Source organism: Bos indicus, chromosome 29, assembly GCF_029378745.1.
Source record: "Bos indicus isolate NIAB-ARS_2022 breed Sahiwal x Tharparkar chromosome 29, NIAB-ARS_B.indTharparkar_mat_pri_1.0, whole genome shotgun sequence".
NCBI lineage: Eukaryota > Metazoa > Chordata > Mammalia > Artiodactyla > Bovidae > Bos > Bos indicus.
Genome location: NC_091788.1, coordinates 11,655,185 through 11,671,952, shown reverse-complemented (window position 1 = coordinate 11,671,952; position 16,768 = coordinate 11,655,185). Strand labels below are relative to the sequence as shown.

The following is a 16,768-nucleotide window of genomic DNA, read 5'->3' as shown; positions in this document are numbered from 1 at the left end:
CAATCAAAAAATGGACAGAAGACCTAAACAGACATTTCTCCAAAGTAGACACACAGATGACCAATAAACACATGAATAGATGCTCCACACTGCTCATAATTAGACAAATGCAAATCAAAACTATTATGAGACATCACCACACACCAGTCAGAATGGCCATCATCAAAAAATCTGCAAACGATAAATGCTGGAGAGGATGTGAAGAAAGGGGAACCCTCCTGCACTGTTGGTGGGAATTTAAACTGATATAGCCACTGTGGAAAACAGTATGGAGAGTCTTTAAAAAGCTAGTAATAAATCTCCCATATGACCCAGCAATCCCATTCCTAGGCATATGCCCTGAGAAAACCACAATTTTAAAAGACACATGTACCCCAATGTTCACTGATGCAATATTTAAAATGGCCAGGACATGGAAGCAACCTAGATGTCCATTGACAGATGAATGGATAAAGAAGTTGTGGTACATACATACAAGGGAGTATTACTCAGCCATGAAAGTAATGAATTCAAGTCAGTCGTAGTGAGGTGGATGAAACTAGGACCTCTTACACAGAGTAAAGTAAGTCAAAGTGAAAAACAAGTAACATATATTAATGCATATATATATATATATATAAATGGAATCTAGAAAAATGGTACTGAGGAACCCAGTAGTGTACAGATTTGTGGACATCAAAACCAAATAATAAAATTATTTTTTAAAAGTAGTATAAATGCTCACTATTAAACTAAGAGAATCTATGATTATCCACTTAGTCTTTATTTTTATTAAAAAAATTTGAAGTCAAAACAGAATATATATATACACATATTTTAAAAAATATATACTGTCTTAAAAAAACCTAAAACATTGCAGTTAAGTACAATACTATGTGTGATGGAGAACAAATAAAATATCAGAGAAATGAATAACCATTATAAAAACAGAATCAGAAATCATTTTCTAAGACTATTTTTCCAATCTGACATAGGCAGATATATTTTCTAATCATTCTAAAATGTAGTATAAATCTAGGAATTATTTATATAATTTTAAATTCCATTCACTTTAAAAGTAATTACTGGAAAACTATAACAATGTTGCCCACTAACTAAATCACACAGCCTATCAGAATAAAGTGCAAATGTGTTCAGTTATGGATTTTTAATGTGTGATGCCAACTACTCTACTCTGAGCACTTACATTTAATGATGAAAATGATGGAGAAAAAAGGTCATGCAGTCTACCAGAGACTGTACAAAAACTAATTATAAAATAATAGTTCAAATGTTATTTCAACCTTTTAGAGAGCAAGTGACTCCTAAATAAGACAAAGAAACTGTACAATCAGATTTTCTTTTTCTGCTTGTCCTCTCAGAGTGCTGGTCAGTACCTTCCATCACTGAACGGCATGACCCACTTGAAGGCAGAACATAATTTCTGAACAGTGTGATTCCCATATTTCACAAGCACCACCAAAAAGAAGAATCTGAGTCAAACTAAAAACAAGATAAATACGCAAAATGATTAATCTATGCTAACAACTCTTGGTTCAAATCTGTTTGTTATTACATAGAGCTACTTGAAGGGCAGAAGATGTCACTCTTGATCTTAAGGCACTTGCATAATGAGTAATAATAACAACAATAAATCAAATTCAAAATTTAAAACCTTTATATACAAGGCCCCATGCTAATATCCATTCAGAAATGAATCTAATGATTGATTGTAGCAAACTGACCTATTGCTGCAGGATGGGTTACTGGGGAAACAAGGATAAATAAACAGACTGTGCTCTCATTGAATTCAGCTTAGTGAAGCAGACACTTATTAATAACAGTAAAACAATGTGATAGGTGAATTATGCATGACGACCAGCTAGACATAAAGGTAGAAACGATCCCATCTCTCCTCTCCACAGTCACCAATGCAGCCAAGAATTCTAGGTCCAAAAACATAACTTAATAATGATACTAAAAAATTGTCAAAAAGAGATGACTGGACAGCTGGAGACTGTAAGTGTCTATGAGGAAACTTTCACTCTCTGATCAGGGTCCTGAGAAAGAAGCAACTAACCACAATGCCAGGTAATTGCTAACTGTGAGGACACCACTACGTAGAGTTTTGGGGAACTAAAACCGACTGGAAAGGATTAGAGAGGAGGGTGCTTAACCCAGATTTTTAAATAAGATAGGCCTTGTTAGGCAGAATGGGACATTACATCAGAAGAAAATAGAAAGCTGAAATTCTATTGCAGAGGTTGGCAAACTTTCTAGAAAGAGCCAGAGAGTAAATTTTAGGACTTTCCAGCCCTACAGCCTGTATTTCAACAACTTATCTCTGCAGTTGCAGCATCGAAGTAGCCATAGATAATATGCAAACAAATGAGCCTGGCTGTGTTCCAATAAAGCTTTCTTTATAGATAGTATAATTGGGACATCATATCATTTTTACAAAATTATACTAAGTTTATTATTTTTCTTTTCTTCAGCTACCAAAAGTATTTTTAAAAATTCTTGGCTCAGAGGCTATACAAAAACAGGTAGCGAGTTGGATTTGACCTGGAGGCTACACTTTGCTGACTTGTGGTCTAGTTGGAAGACAAGCTAAATGCACACATTTAACAAGACGCATAACAATTTCAAATATCTAACCAGTGTTCTCAATTCTACTCAGCCTTTCCATTTTATAGGATCTATTTTACAATACCTTTTATCTATCTGAAATGAAATTCATGGATAATACAACTGCCTACGTATTTTTAAAATAATGCCTAACTGAAGTAAAAGAAGAAATACAAAGAAAGTACTTTATATTAAAATAATATGTTTTTGATATGGCAATCTGTGAACCCAACTATACCTGAAAATGTAATAAAGTAGTCAAATGATGGCATGTATTTATAATGAATAAATTTAGATTTAAATGGAATAAAGAGACCAGTTATATCCTACATGAAGCACAGCAAAAGAACAGACATAGGCTGGCTCTTAGATTGAAAATTAGTGTTGGAAGAAGTAATAATGGATTTGCATATAATAAGGGAGCAAAGGAAATATTTTAGTTGAAATATAGATAATCTAGCAAGATTGCTGGTGGTTAAAGAGAAAAAAGCAAAAAGTCATAGTTTTGCAAATAAATTGGACTTTATTTATAACTTCAGTGTCAAAATAATTTCCTATTTTATTATAGGGCAGGCTGCTGAGGAAGTTTATCCGCTTGCCTACTTACATATCAATCATTATCTCTCTATCCTTATTTGGAACTTCCCCTCATGTAAAGGTATGCATTTGATTTGATTTCTAGTACTTCAACAGATCTTGGAACTCTATCCTTTGATAAAAAATGAGGAATAGGGAATATATATTAATAAATCTCAGGTTCCTAAGTACTTACAGGGAAATTGAGTGTAAATGACCTTCGCAACCACATCAAAGTAATACTGTAAACATCAGAAACCTCTAAAATAAATAATTCCACACAATTTTCACAAAACAGATTTCTTACTGTGTGAAAACATTTTAAAAATAAATATATAGTATGGCAATTGGATGAAATATTTTTTAAAAACATTACTGAAATTTGAAGAAATATCTATATTTCATGGGTTGCTACCTATTCAAAATCTTTGGTTGTATATCTATAAAAAGTATCCTCAGGTCTCTTCGACTACATATTTGTAGGTGACGTTTAGAAATGTAAACTCATACAGGTGAGGTGTATTGATGGCGTAAGTATCAGGAGCAGCAATACTGCTCAAGAAAGGGATTTTCCAAATGAGGAATCAAATCCTGATAAAATTCCTAACAGAGCAAAGTGCAGTGATTCCTTGATTTACACAGGAGTTACATTCCTAGAATATTAAATTATTATTAAATCTTTGCAGAAAATACTTTGTCTATAAAGCTGAATTTGACTTTAAGTTTAGGGGAAAAAAAAAACCCATGAATATGAAATGTTAAAAACTATGTAGTGTATGGGGTCATTCTTTATTGTGCAGGACTGCTCTGCATATTATAGTTCATTTAGTATCCTTGGCTCCCTTCTCCTAAATGCCAGCATCACCTTCCTGTCGTTATCAGTACATAAGTCCCTCCATGCATTTCTAAAATGACTTCTAATGGCTTGTCTCTCTCCTTATCTCACTGGGGACTGTGGTCTGAATTATAAGAATGTACAAATTAGGTTTATGCAATTTTTTGCATAATGCCCAACACTGCATTATCAACAAATTGCATGCTAAATAATTTTCTGTCAGTAATTACACTTCACGGAGAGGAACAAATAAGGGCCAAGAGAGGGAAAGCTGCTTGAAACAGTAAAAAGAATCCTGAGTTCAGACACTGGCCAATCCTGCCACAAACTGAATGACCTTGAGCAAGTCTTTTAACTTTCCTAGGTTTCAGGAATGTTAAAAGGACAATGACAGTACGTAGGTTTCAGGTTCTCCTTTGGAAAATACGGTAGATGACCTCTAAATCCCCATCCAGCTCTGACATGATTTATACACACACACACACACACACACATATATATATATACATGCCCTTAGGAAATTAAAGGAATGAATGTAGAGAATGGAGGATAAAATAAGTGACACTACATTTGTAAAAGATAAAACAATATTTAAAAAATGAAGAGAATGGCCAATGGAAATGGCAGTATATATGTCAGGTAGGTCGAATAGGGAAAAGGAGTCCAAAATGGCGGTGGCTAAAAGACAAGGAAGGGAAAAGCCTGCGAAAATAGAACAAAGGAAGGCCAAAGGAAGGTCTGAGGACCAGAGTGAAGATTTCAGGAGGAACAAACAGCACTCCTGGCTAAGCCCTGTTTACATGGGGCAGGCCCTGGTGGAGGAAAAAACATAAAAGGAGGAGCCGAAGCGCTTTCTGGCTCTCTTTCTCTCCTGCATGTGTGTGCTCTTTCTCTCTCTCTCCCTCTCTTTCTCTCTCTCTCTCCCTCCCCCACGCGCTCCTCCACTCTCTTCTTTTCAAGTCTTTGGGTTGGCATGCCTTCACGCTTCAAAGATGGATTCTCCTGCTATCTTCTAAATAAAATAGAGCTGTAACACTGATTTGCCTAACAGCTATAACATGGTGTGTCCAAGACCCGAGAGCTGTGACACACCGAGGGCTTTAATGTCCATCGCTCCAAATCTTTGTTGTGACGAGACAAAGAACCGAGGAACATACACTCGTGTGACATATATATATGTGTGTATATATACAGACACACACACATACACACCACCATATATATGGGAGATATTTGATTCTTGGCATAATAGATGCATAGGTAGGTAGACTATGTGCATGATATTCACCTTTATTCAACAATGTGAGATGATATTCCTGGACTTAAGTAAGACAATCTCTATTCCTATTTTGTACTTATATTAAGTTTAGAAAACATGGTTCCTGATTCCTTACCACAAATATTGCAAGACAGAATTCTATTTGCAAATAACCACAGATGATGTGGTCTTTCTAAGATAAATGCCTTATTTGCGTATCAGTACTATGGGAATCTACTCCACTGCTTCAATCGGCAAGGTTCTTAACCAGAGAGCAAAGGGCTCTTTAAGGGTTCAACCAACTCAGGCTTTCAGACCAGAAAATGAAACAGAATGGGGATATCTGGGCTTTTGCTAGGAAGTGGCAGTCCAACCAACCTCGTAAAGCACTCCAATTCCTTAAAGAAATTTCCATTTGAATTAAAGAATTAAAGAAGTCCCTGAGGGTACTCTATCTTCCATTGTATCTCAAATAGGTCTTTCTGTAAGATGAGGCAGAAAGGTTAAGGAGCTGGATAGACTTTAAAACTGCCTTTATCAGTCTTGCCTTTCTCAGTAACAAGAACAAGTTACTTTTGGCCTCAGTTTCTACATCTAAAAAATGGGAATGACAGCACTACTCTTTTAGTGTTTTTGAAAGAATTCCAAGAAATGATTAATGTAAAGACCCTAGTACAATGCTTCACGCATGGTGGGCATTGTGAGTGCTCGATAAATACTGCCATCTTTGCTCTCTTCTTTTCCGCCCTCTATACTTTGTCTCTCCTGTCCTGCCCTAGTAAGAATGTTCTGCTGATGTCAGCATCCAGAAGCAGGGGTGCCAGGAGTGTTGAGCTTCAGATCTGCCCAAGGAATGATCAGAGCTTTTATTCCTTCTGTGATACCTCTTATTCTTCCCTTGCCTAGAGACTGCTGGTGTTTTCCAAAGATGAAAAAGTCTTACTCTTCCGTAAGGGACTCTATGGAAGGCATCAGTAGCAGCAGCCCAGAGTTTAAACAAAGTGTCAGATCTTTTCTAACGAGGCATAAGCTGAGCCTGAGATTTCAGCCTAGGCAACCCTACTCCTTGGACTGAAAAATTCTCTGCTCTCAAGTTCCTGTAAACTGCTATTTCTGGAGGAGCTGTAGAGGGACTGTTAGGAAAGATTTACAGAGTTGGGTGAAATTTCAAATGCAGTTGTTCTAGGAATATCTTACTGAGAAAATCCAACATCACCTACCTCTGAATACAAGCTTACAAAAATGCTAGTTCATCAATATGACTCTATTTTACATGATTTTTTTTTCGTAGTGGACACCACTGTAACCCTCTGAGAACCCTGGAGGACAAAATGTTACCCCATCATCATGTGGTACTGTGCCAGTGTTTCTGGACAGTTGCCTAGCCTAACCTCCATCGGTGTAAGTGAGACATCAGAAGATTCAGTCGACAAGCTAGACATTTTAATGAGGGACCACAATACTGATAATTAATTTGATGGAAAATGTTCTTCAGGTTAAAAAACATAATTTGGATATCACTACTCATCACAGGTACTGTTTCTTTAACTGAACGATTCCTGTGTGCTAAGTGCCCATGCCAGGCTCTTACTATCAGATCAGATCAGTCGCTCAGTCGTGTCCGACTCTTCATGACCCCATGAATCGCAGCATGCCAGGCCTCCCTGTCCATCACCAACTCCCGGAGTTCACTCAGACTCACGTCCATCGAGTCAGTGATGCCATCCAGCCATCTCATCCTCTGTCGTCCCCTTTTCCTCCTGCCCCCAATCCCTCCCAGCATCAGAGTCTTTTCCAATGAGTCAACTCTTCGCATGAGGTGGCCAAAGTACTGGAGTTTCAGCTTTAGCATCATTCCTTCCAAAGAAATCCCAGGGCTGGTCTCCTTCAGAATGGACTGGTTGGATCTCCTTGCAGTCCAAGGGACTCTCAAGAGTCTTCTCCAACACCACAGTTCAAAAGCATCAATTCTTCGGCGCTCAGCCTTCTTCACAGTCCAACTCTCACATCCATACATGACCACAGGAAAAACCATAGCCTTGACTATAGAGTACTTTCACTTCTTATGACACTTTACTGCAACGTGATAGAATCATTCTACATTTTACAAAAGACAAATGAGTCTCAAAGAGGTTAAGCAAGTGAGGTCACAGAGAGTAAGTTCACACTTTGGATTATCCAGCTCTAAAGGATTTATTCTTTAAAGTGCTTCTCATTAATTAATGGATGTCAGATGAGAAAGCCACAGAATATTAGTTTTGGAAGAGATACAGAGGTTCATTTAAGAAAACCAGTTTTCTTAGACATAGAGGTGGCCCTGGAGGTAAAGAATCTGCCTGCCAATGCAAGAGACATAGGTTCAATCCCTGGGTCAGGAAGATCCCCTGGAGTGGCAAATGGCAACCCACTCCAGTATTCTTGCCTGGAAAATTCCATGGGCCAAGGAGCCTGGCAGCTGCAGTCCATGGGGTCGCAAGGAGTTGGACAGGACTGAGTGAGCAACACTTTCAGAGAAACTGAGGCCTAGATGGGTTCTTTGACCATAAGGCCAGACACAGAGAGGCAGAGATCTCAAACCCCGTGGTGGCTCAATGCTGCCAGCCCAGCGAGACTGTCTCCAAGGCTCACCCCGCCCATTTGGCATGGGCAGCAGAAGTGGGGGCAGTTCCACAAGGCACCAGGGCGTTCCGTGTGTTTTGGCATTTGTTCTCTTTGCCCCCAAAGCATCTCCCTCTTTGCCCACTTGATAAACACACATTTTTTTTTCAGGAGTTAATTCAATTCAGTCTCAGCATCACTACCCCTGCGAAGTCTTCACTGATTTACCGCCTTCTCTTCCAAGAAAAACAGGTAAAACGAACGAAGGAATCAGTGAATAGTAGTGAACTTTTATTGTGGATTTATGATTCATTCATTCACTCATTCACTCCACAAATATGTATTGAGTCTCTACTAGCTGTGAGCACTGTGCGAAGTGCTTTGCACATACTATGTTCGTCATTCCTCACCATAAGTTAAGTACTATTTTTATCCTAATTTTACAAACAGAAAATCCAAGCATAGAGAGAAACAGTATCTCTTCTTCTAAAAAAGGATCTTTTCCTCTTACTCCTTCATGGTCCCTCTCTATCTTGAATATACAATTACTATGGAATTTGCAGCTGTCCATTGAACTTTGCTTCACTTCCAAATTCTGATTAATGATGCTATAATTCTGCATATATAATGATATATTTGTTAAGTGTTGCATGCCACTGTACGTCCTGAGCTCCATAATGGTAGGGGTCGTATCTACATTACTTTGTTTCCTATTATATCCACAGAGTCTGGCAGAGTGGCATATAGTAGGCACTCAGGAAATGATTGCTGAATAAACAAACGAAGAATGAATGAATAAAGAACAAATGCACAGAACCCTGGTCTCTGAGTATTCGCTGTTTTGTGCTGCCTCCCCAGACCAGTCTGCTCTGGGGACAAATGCCACATAAGCAGCAATGGGTACATTTCTCCCCACCGCCCCCCAAGGCCGATACTATTATCTTGCAGTCTAGAACTCAGTTCTGGATACTATAATTTTCCATTTTCTTACATATTATTATGGTTATATTAATTCTACAGATCCAAATGGAATGAAAACTCTTTGAGAAGGGACAGAAGCTGTTTTTATTCCTGTTTAGGAACAACATAATGACAAAGTCCTGTTAGTACACAGCACCCCAAATAACAGGAGGTTGGCCAAGAGCCTTGGGAGGAACTCAAAGTCATGGCCATGGCCCTGTGTTATAGCAGCCGGAAATCACATTGCCGATTTCCACATAATACAGCGGCTATCTCCAAGGGCAGGATCCCAGCTCCCAGACACTTAATAGCCCTCAGGCACGTGCTGTACCACACACGGGTCCCTAGGCAACTCTCAAATGTGCACTTTACTTCTTTCTGCCTTATCAATGAGACTAATGTTTACTGTCACTAGCCTCTATCCTTTATTTTAAAACATTTCACAGGATATCGTTAGTTAATTTAAGGGGTAAAAATAGTATCCAAAAATTCTCAAAGCACACTTTGTTTTAATGGACACATAAACACACGCTTCTGTGATACTTTACATGGGCATATAGTACATACACACATCTATTTCAAGTATTAGTTATATTTTTAGATGCATATGTAAATTAATAGTTATATACATGCACACACACATATATACATAGAGCATCATTTCTGAGTACCTATCGAAACTAAAGGAAATATACTTAATACAGAGAGAAAAAATATTGTGTAATAACAGCTAGGAATTTCTAGGAGCAAAAAGAATAACATAGGACTTTAATTTTTATGTGTGCATGTGCATGTATATATACAATTATATTCACATGAAAATATGTTAATAATACAAGTAGTCAGGTACTATAGAGATATTTAAATATATTAAAATCTATGTACATGTGCATATACAGACACATTAAAAAATACTCAGCATAATATATTTGAATGAGAATGGGATTGGAATGAAAAGAGACTGATCAATCTGATGTAGCACATTTTTAGGACTCAGATAGTAAAAGGGTGGAAGAAACAGGTAATAGAAGAGTGTTATGACATTGAAGACCCTAAAAGATATGTTACTGGTTCTTCATTATTTGGGGATAACTGCTCTTAGCAATTGATAAAGTACATGTGAATAAGAGAAAAAAATTTATAGAAATGTATATGCAAAGAATAATGGGAGACAGTGGCTGTCTCATTTTATTGCCTTCTCATATGCCACTGGATCTTTAATTATCATTGCAGAGTCTATTTCAATCTTTAAAGCTCTAAATGGCTATAAATTTAAGCAAGTAGGAGGCTGACTTTGTTAAAAACCAAAGAAGGGAAAAGTTTCCCTTGGTTGATGAGGAATGTACCAAGATTTTTAGAGCATAGTTATTATAGTATTAGAGATTTTGCTTTGAGAAATTATGAAAAGTTTATAACATCTTGGATAAAAAGAATTATAACAGTCAAGTATATTTGCACATATTACTCTGTGCAAAATCCAGAAGCTAGAAGCACTTGTCTTCTCTATTTAAGCCTTACGTAGAGACTTAAACCTAATCAATTAAGAGATACAGGTTAAAGACATATAAACACATGTATTGGAAAAGAATATACAGAGACCTCATAACTGTCAAGGCTGTGTATTCAGTTTGGAATTCATGTTAACTTAAAAAAACAACAGCTGAGTTTCCAAACATCAAGCTTTATTTCAAGCTGAACTAGTTTAATTCTAAAATGACAATATATTCTTGATTTAAACCCAGATGCTGAAATGCATGATGTTAATGCATCAAAAGCCATATACACGATCATGTACATGTAACTACAGCTTTAAGATTTAGTGATATATTTTTACAACTACTTTAAAAAATAATATTAAAATTGGAACATTCTCTACACCTCTCAGACCACATTTTACTCATGATCAATATCTACTTCTTAATTATGCTAAAATCATTTTAAGATCAAGAAGGCATTTTTCTTCAAACACACCTTCTCTCTTTTCAATGAATATTTACAAGTGGAATTCTATATTTATGGCAATGATTACAGGTGCATTTTATTTATATTTTATAGCATTTACAGGAAGTTGTTTTCCCTCTTCTGGATGGAGGCAGGAAAAAAAAAATGAGCTAATCTCACTTCTGGTAAAATGCTAGTAGTTTGGGGCAAGAATAAGCTAGGAATCAAATTAAAGGATTCTGAACATCTGTTTCAGAAATACATTACAGGGGAATATGAGTTGTGCTTTTCAATATAAATCACCTTATTGCTTCTATGAATAAAAGAAATGTTTCATTATTTTATTCTGAGTGTAATCATCCTCTAGTTTGCTTCCAGTTCTAATCCTTTTGTTTATAAAATGAATTATTAAGTACAGATACATTTTCTCTTCCATTACTAAAAAGGTATACAGCATTATCAGAATAAAATTAGAATAGCATACTTCAAATCACTGCATCCCATAGCTAAAGAAATAAATGTTCCTTTATATTTAAAGAGATGGAAAGTATCTGATTAAAGTTCATTTTCTCTTTCTTCCTTAAAATCAAAATAAAAACCTCAGCTAGACAGAATAGAAAAAGTTAACAATGATTAGAAGTACAAGTGGGGCTAAAAGACTATGACCAGAATAGTAAAATCATCTGAGGACTAGAGAAGTTGAACTTGGGGAAAAGTCACTGAAAGAAACGGAACAGGGCATCCCTTGCCTTTCCCAGGCCGCCCAGAGGTGTGAGCCCACAGACACCTATGAAAACGACGGGATTTCTTGGCCTACCATTTACCACGCCAGCGTACCCTAGAGTCAGCAAGGAAGACTCGGCAAAGTTTCCAAACCATGCTCACCATCCCCTACTTGCTCTCGGTTTCTCCCGATCGACCGTCAAGGCAAAGTCACAGGAAAAGGCTCACCTGTGCGGGGCTGATCCAGCCATGTGGGCAAGCACAGCGCTCCCCACAAGCCCCTCTGCCCTTGGTGCTCGTCTTGCGGGGGCTTTTCCGCACACTGTCCCACAAGGTGACCAGCTTGGTCCTGTTTGAAGCCGGGCCCCCAGCTCCCGACGGGGGCATAGTCTGGGAGGTGTACCCGAGCCCCTGAGGACTCCTCTGCCAGCCACACGCGCAGTGAGCATCTCTGATCAGTGTGGGCACACTCCTACCCGCATCCGTGCCACCGGAGCCCCGGGGGCAGCTGTGCTGCTTGGTGAGGTGTGCGTTCATACTGCAAGGGTGCCTACCCCTGCCTTTGGTCAGCTCTGCACGGGAATGCCTCCCAGCTCACACCCCCTTTCTTCCAGGCAGTTGTAAAAAGTCTTTTTTTTTTTTTTTTTCCCTCCCCCTTCCGTGGATCCCTCAGTATCTCTGACAGCTGCTATAAGCAGGGCATCGTGGGAGCGGTGGGAGCCGCCGGAGCAGCTCCGCACAGCAGTATCTGCGGGCTGGTAGCTCTTTGTCAATAGATGACTCAACTCAGAGCAACTTGACAGTATCCCTGCTCCAGGCAGAAGCAATCAATGCCCCACACAGCTGGGCTACAAGACTGTACACTGTGCTACAAACCCTTTTTGGATGGAGCCCCACAGTACAGAGGCTCCCCGTGATTTGGCATGCTGGCTTGTCCCTCTCCTAGCTGATTCCCCCCACACAAAATCCAGACCTCAGGAAAGAGAGCTTCTTATCAGACTACCAGGACCCTTCTTTCCAGAGAGGATGTATCTAGGCTGAGACAATATAGCATAAGCAGTGTCAAATGATGGGAAAGTTAACCTGTGAAACAATTCCCAACGTTTACAGGAATCACTTACTCAGAGAGAGATTTGCCAGGACCCAGGCCGAAATCCTGAGGTAACTCAACACTGATTCATTCAGAAAAATTACGGAGATCACAGCATTTTGCCAGAGTCCTTTAAAATTCGGAAGTGTGTCTTAGAACAGGATTATATATTGTAATACAAACATATATTCTTTGCACTATTAGCAATTATTAATCCTTTCTGATTCAAAATAAAGCAATTTTCAAAGTTCAAAACTGATGGGTTGGCTCATTCTAAAACAGTGTTTTTCTTTACCCCAAATTATTCTGAGGATTTCCTTTCAAATACTTTACCACAACAAATATATTCACCACAGAGAGAGACTGCATTTTAAAGTGAAAGACACATCCAGTTCTGCCATCCAGTATTTTGGTTTCCAAAACAGAATTTTCAAATTCTTTCACTGAAACATGAGTGAAATCTATCCAATTTAAAGCAATTGCCTTCCAAAGAGGACATGATTGTTTTAAAATTTGAGTATGATTGCAGAAACCATATGCAGTATTTTCAGGAACGTGAAAGGCTAATTACAACAGTACTTAGAGTTTTTATTCTGTTTAAAATTTTCCATATCTATTGCCAAAACGTGTAGTCCTTATCACATATCCCTAAGAAAATAATTTTGGCTTAATTCAGAAGCAAACTGCCATCTATGCAACACCAAACAAAGATGATATAATCCCAGAATATAATTCTTATTTATAGATCATCAGATGCCATCAGATCCACCTTTCTTGGTGAATTGACTAGGTGCTGGGGCAGTATAGACCTCATTTCTGACTTAATTGACAAGATTCTTCTTCCTAAAGTCATAATTACAATAAATTCTACATTTCAACACTAGGACTCCCTGGAGTAATCATTATTGTAAATAAAAATCCTAAAAGAAAGGAGCAGTATTTCCTCTTTTTGTGTAGCTGCGCCAAAGAGACCTTTCCCAAATTCTGCACAAGGGGTTGATATAAATACTTTGCCTGACACAGCAAGCATTCAAAACACCTTTGCTAATTAATACTGACCCATATGCTGCTGCTACTGCTGCTGCTAAGTTGCTTCAGTCGTGTCCGACCCTGTGCGACCCCATAGACGGCAGCCCACCAGGCTCCCCGGTCCCTGGGATTCTCCAGGTAAGAACACTGGAGTGGGTTGCCATTGCCTTCTCCAATGCATGAAAGTGAAAAGTGAAAGTGAAGTCGCTCAGTCGTGTCTGACTCTTAGTGACCCCATGGACTGCAGCCTACCAGGCTCCTCCGTCCATGGGATTTTCCAGGCAAGAGTACTGGAGTGGGGTGCCATCGCCTTCTCCACTGACCCATAAGTGTAAGTTCAAAGGACAGGTCTGGGTCTCCATTCAAAATATTGACTATTTTTTCCCCAAGCACCTAGTACACTGCCTGCTCAGTACATAGCAGGCTTCTGATAAATACACTTCTGGATGGATGAACAGAAGGAAAGAGTAGAGGAATGAAGGGGGTGGCTGACATTTTTTGAAACTCATATTTGATTCAGGGCTTCCCTGGTGATCCAGTAGCTAAGAATCCACTTTGCAATGCAAGGGACACCAGAAGATCCCACATGTCATGGAGCGACTAAGCCCATGTGCCACAACTACTGAGCCCACACGCGACTGCTGAAGCCCTTGCTCCTGGCACCCAGGCTTTACAATAAAAGAAGGCACACAGGAGAAGGCGGCACACCGCCACAGAGCAGCTCCCACTCACTGCAACTAGAGAAAGCCCCACACAGCGATGAAGACCCAGCACAACCAAGAATTAAAAAAAAAAAATCTTTAAAAACGATCTGATTCACCAATGCTCCAGAAACAAACTACTTTTTAAGGTTAATTTTCATGTTGACTCTGAAATATTAAGGAAATCTGTCACAAAAACATAAAGACTTGAACGGTCGGGTAGAAACAACAATGGCATTAATGGTATTTCTTTCCAAAAGAGAAACAAGGAGTCGATGTCAATACCTACAAACACCAAAACTGCGGCAAATAGATCATCATGTGACATTCAGTGAGAAAGGGGGCAGAAAATTATCTTGGTTTTTTTTCTCTTCCTCTTCCTTCCTCACTCTCTCATCCCTCCCCCATTTTTTTTTTTTTTTTTTCTTTTTTAATACTGAATCAAGGGATACTGGCTGAATGAACTTCTGGGTCAAATAAGGCCCTCGAGAACTTCATATTTATCTGGTGTCACTGTGACACATGGCTGTACAGTAGGATTCGATGTGAGATGGCAATATACCATCACCCCAGCAAACAAGAGTGTCAGGAAGTGATAAGTTTGGTTCTCTCCAATCTTATCTAACCATAGATGCTTCTCCAGTTTTTCAGGCAGATTTCATTGCTCAAAGGCCCATCACATCTTCAGGGAATACAGGTCCTGTTCTCATCTATTTGCCTCTCAAGTATAAAAATCAATCTATACAGAAGTAAATCAGTGTGAATCCATTGTAATCTTGTAATGGCGTGTGCAGCTTGCAGCAAGACAGAAAATTTCTTGGCAAAGATATTATAAATCTTCATTGGGACCTAAATCTGTTATGAATGAGTTCTTTGGAATGAGCTATTTCTTCCCATCACAAGGACAGTAGAATTTCTGTTTTAATAACCTCCGCATGTCATGTCTATACAGAAAAATAAATATTATATATTGCATAACTAATGTTACTTTCCTCCAAAGAGCTTAAAGTCCATAGCAAACTTCTTTTAAACATATCATAAGACTATTGACATTATACTTTCCCTTTAAACATATAAAATAATTCTAGCCTCCTGTCTCCCCCCATTTTTTTTTCTCTTCAAAAATGACATTTGGCTTTCCAAGTCTGAGGACAGACCACTTAAACAGATAAATATGTCCAACTAGTCCACTGTATATGAGACAGACCTACTAATTAAAGATAATTCAATTTGGTCAACTGTAATTGGTCAACTGTAATGACCATAAGATGACATGAAAGTCTGGCAAAATAAGAATTAGCAGCGCACAAGTCTACATCCTACTTATCACTGTGATTTAACATGGGCAGATGGTGTACAGGGCAATGCCTAGATGAGATATATCTTACTGACCTCTCTTTGACCTCGCACTGACTCTGCAGAACAACCATTAGCAGGGATTTTTTGTTTCCTTATGTTTTTTGAATGGGAGATTCTTTAAATTCTATAGTGCTTTACTGTTTTCAAGTTTCACACACATGATTTCATATAATCCCATTTTAAAGCAGGGGCTTAAAAATAAAATCCTGGCTTGATTTTTTAATAAAACATACATAGCAAAGATGAATTGCTAAATAAATTGTATTGCATTAAAACGCTATGCAGAATTTTTCCAGATAAAACTTCCTTTAGGCACTCTATGTGTATGAAAATATTAATTACAAAAGAAGAACTAAGTGCTTGCTAACAGGAGGCTGGTTAGCAGAAAAGCCTTTTAGCAGCTACAAGTCATGTGTTAAATAATCATAAAATGGTATGAAGTATTAGAGGCAATTTCTCTTAATTTGCAAAATGTATACAGTGAATTTCTGTCACTGCAAAGAATAGAGATACCACAAATGCAAATGAATTAATCATTCTTCTACATCTAATAACCTTAAGCCCAATCTTCAGAACTAAGCACAATTACCTCTCAAACTAAGATAACCAAGAATATTTAAAGTACTTTAGATTCTAAAATTATTTACAAAATACTTATACTAATTTAATCATAAATCTCATGAGGCAAAAGCAAGCATGAATTAATAGTGCAGGATACATCCCTACTGCTATAGAGATTTAACTGGACAGAGGATTTAATAGGAGTTAGAAAAAAATTTCAAAAGGTCCCAAATTCTCACTAATATACTTGGATTTGGGTGGATGTTAGTGGGGAGGGGATTAATCTGAATTGAAAAGGTCAAGCTGTCAAACGGTTTTCAGGAAATGCACATTTATTCTACTATAACAAATTCTGTAACACTACTAGAGAAAAAGGAAAACAGGTTACATGACATTTCTTAGAGAATCTGAAATGAATACAGATGAGAAGGTGATAATCACTTATAATGTACATATTTTAACAATTTAACCTAAGTGATGAACCACAATATCACAAAAATTTTGTTCTCATCCTTCAAGATCAAACTAAT

The 16,768-nt window shown here is 38.1% G+C and overlaps 1 protein-coding gene across 12 annotated transcripts in view; it reads right to left on the bottom strand.

The window, feature by feature from the left end:
• DLG2 (discs large MAGUK scaffold protein 2) overlaps nucleotides 1–16,768 on the bottom strand; it is a 2,332,068-nt gene that overhangs the window by 936,334 nt on the left and 1,378,966 nt on the right. Inside the window, exon 1 of one of the 12 annotated variants that reach the window (XM_070783340.1) lies at nucleotides 11,727–12,333. The exons of 7 other annotated variants lie outside the window; for them this stretch is intronic. In XM_070783340.1, coding sequence (XP_070639441.1) covers nucleotides 11,727–12,035 — 309 coding nt within the window. In that variant the 5' untranslated portion in view covers nucleotides 12,036–12,333. Of the gene's footprint in view, nucleotides 1–11,726; nucleotides 12,334–16,768 lie in introns of those variants that run through there. 4 more of the 12 variants (XM_070783345.1, XM_070783343.1, XM_070783342.1 and 1 more) reach the window with 4 other exon arrangements.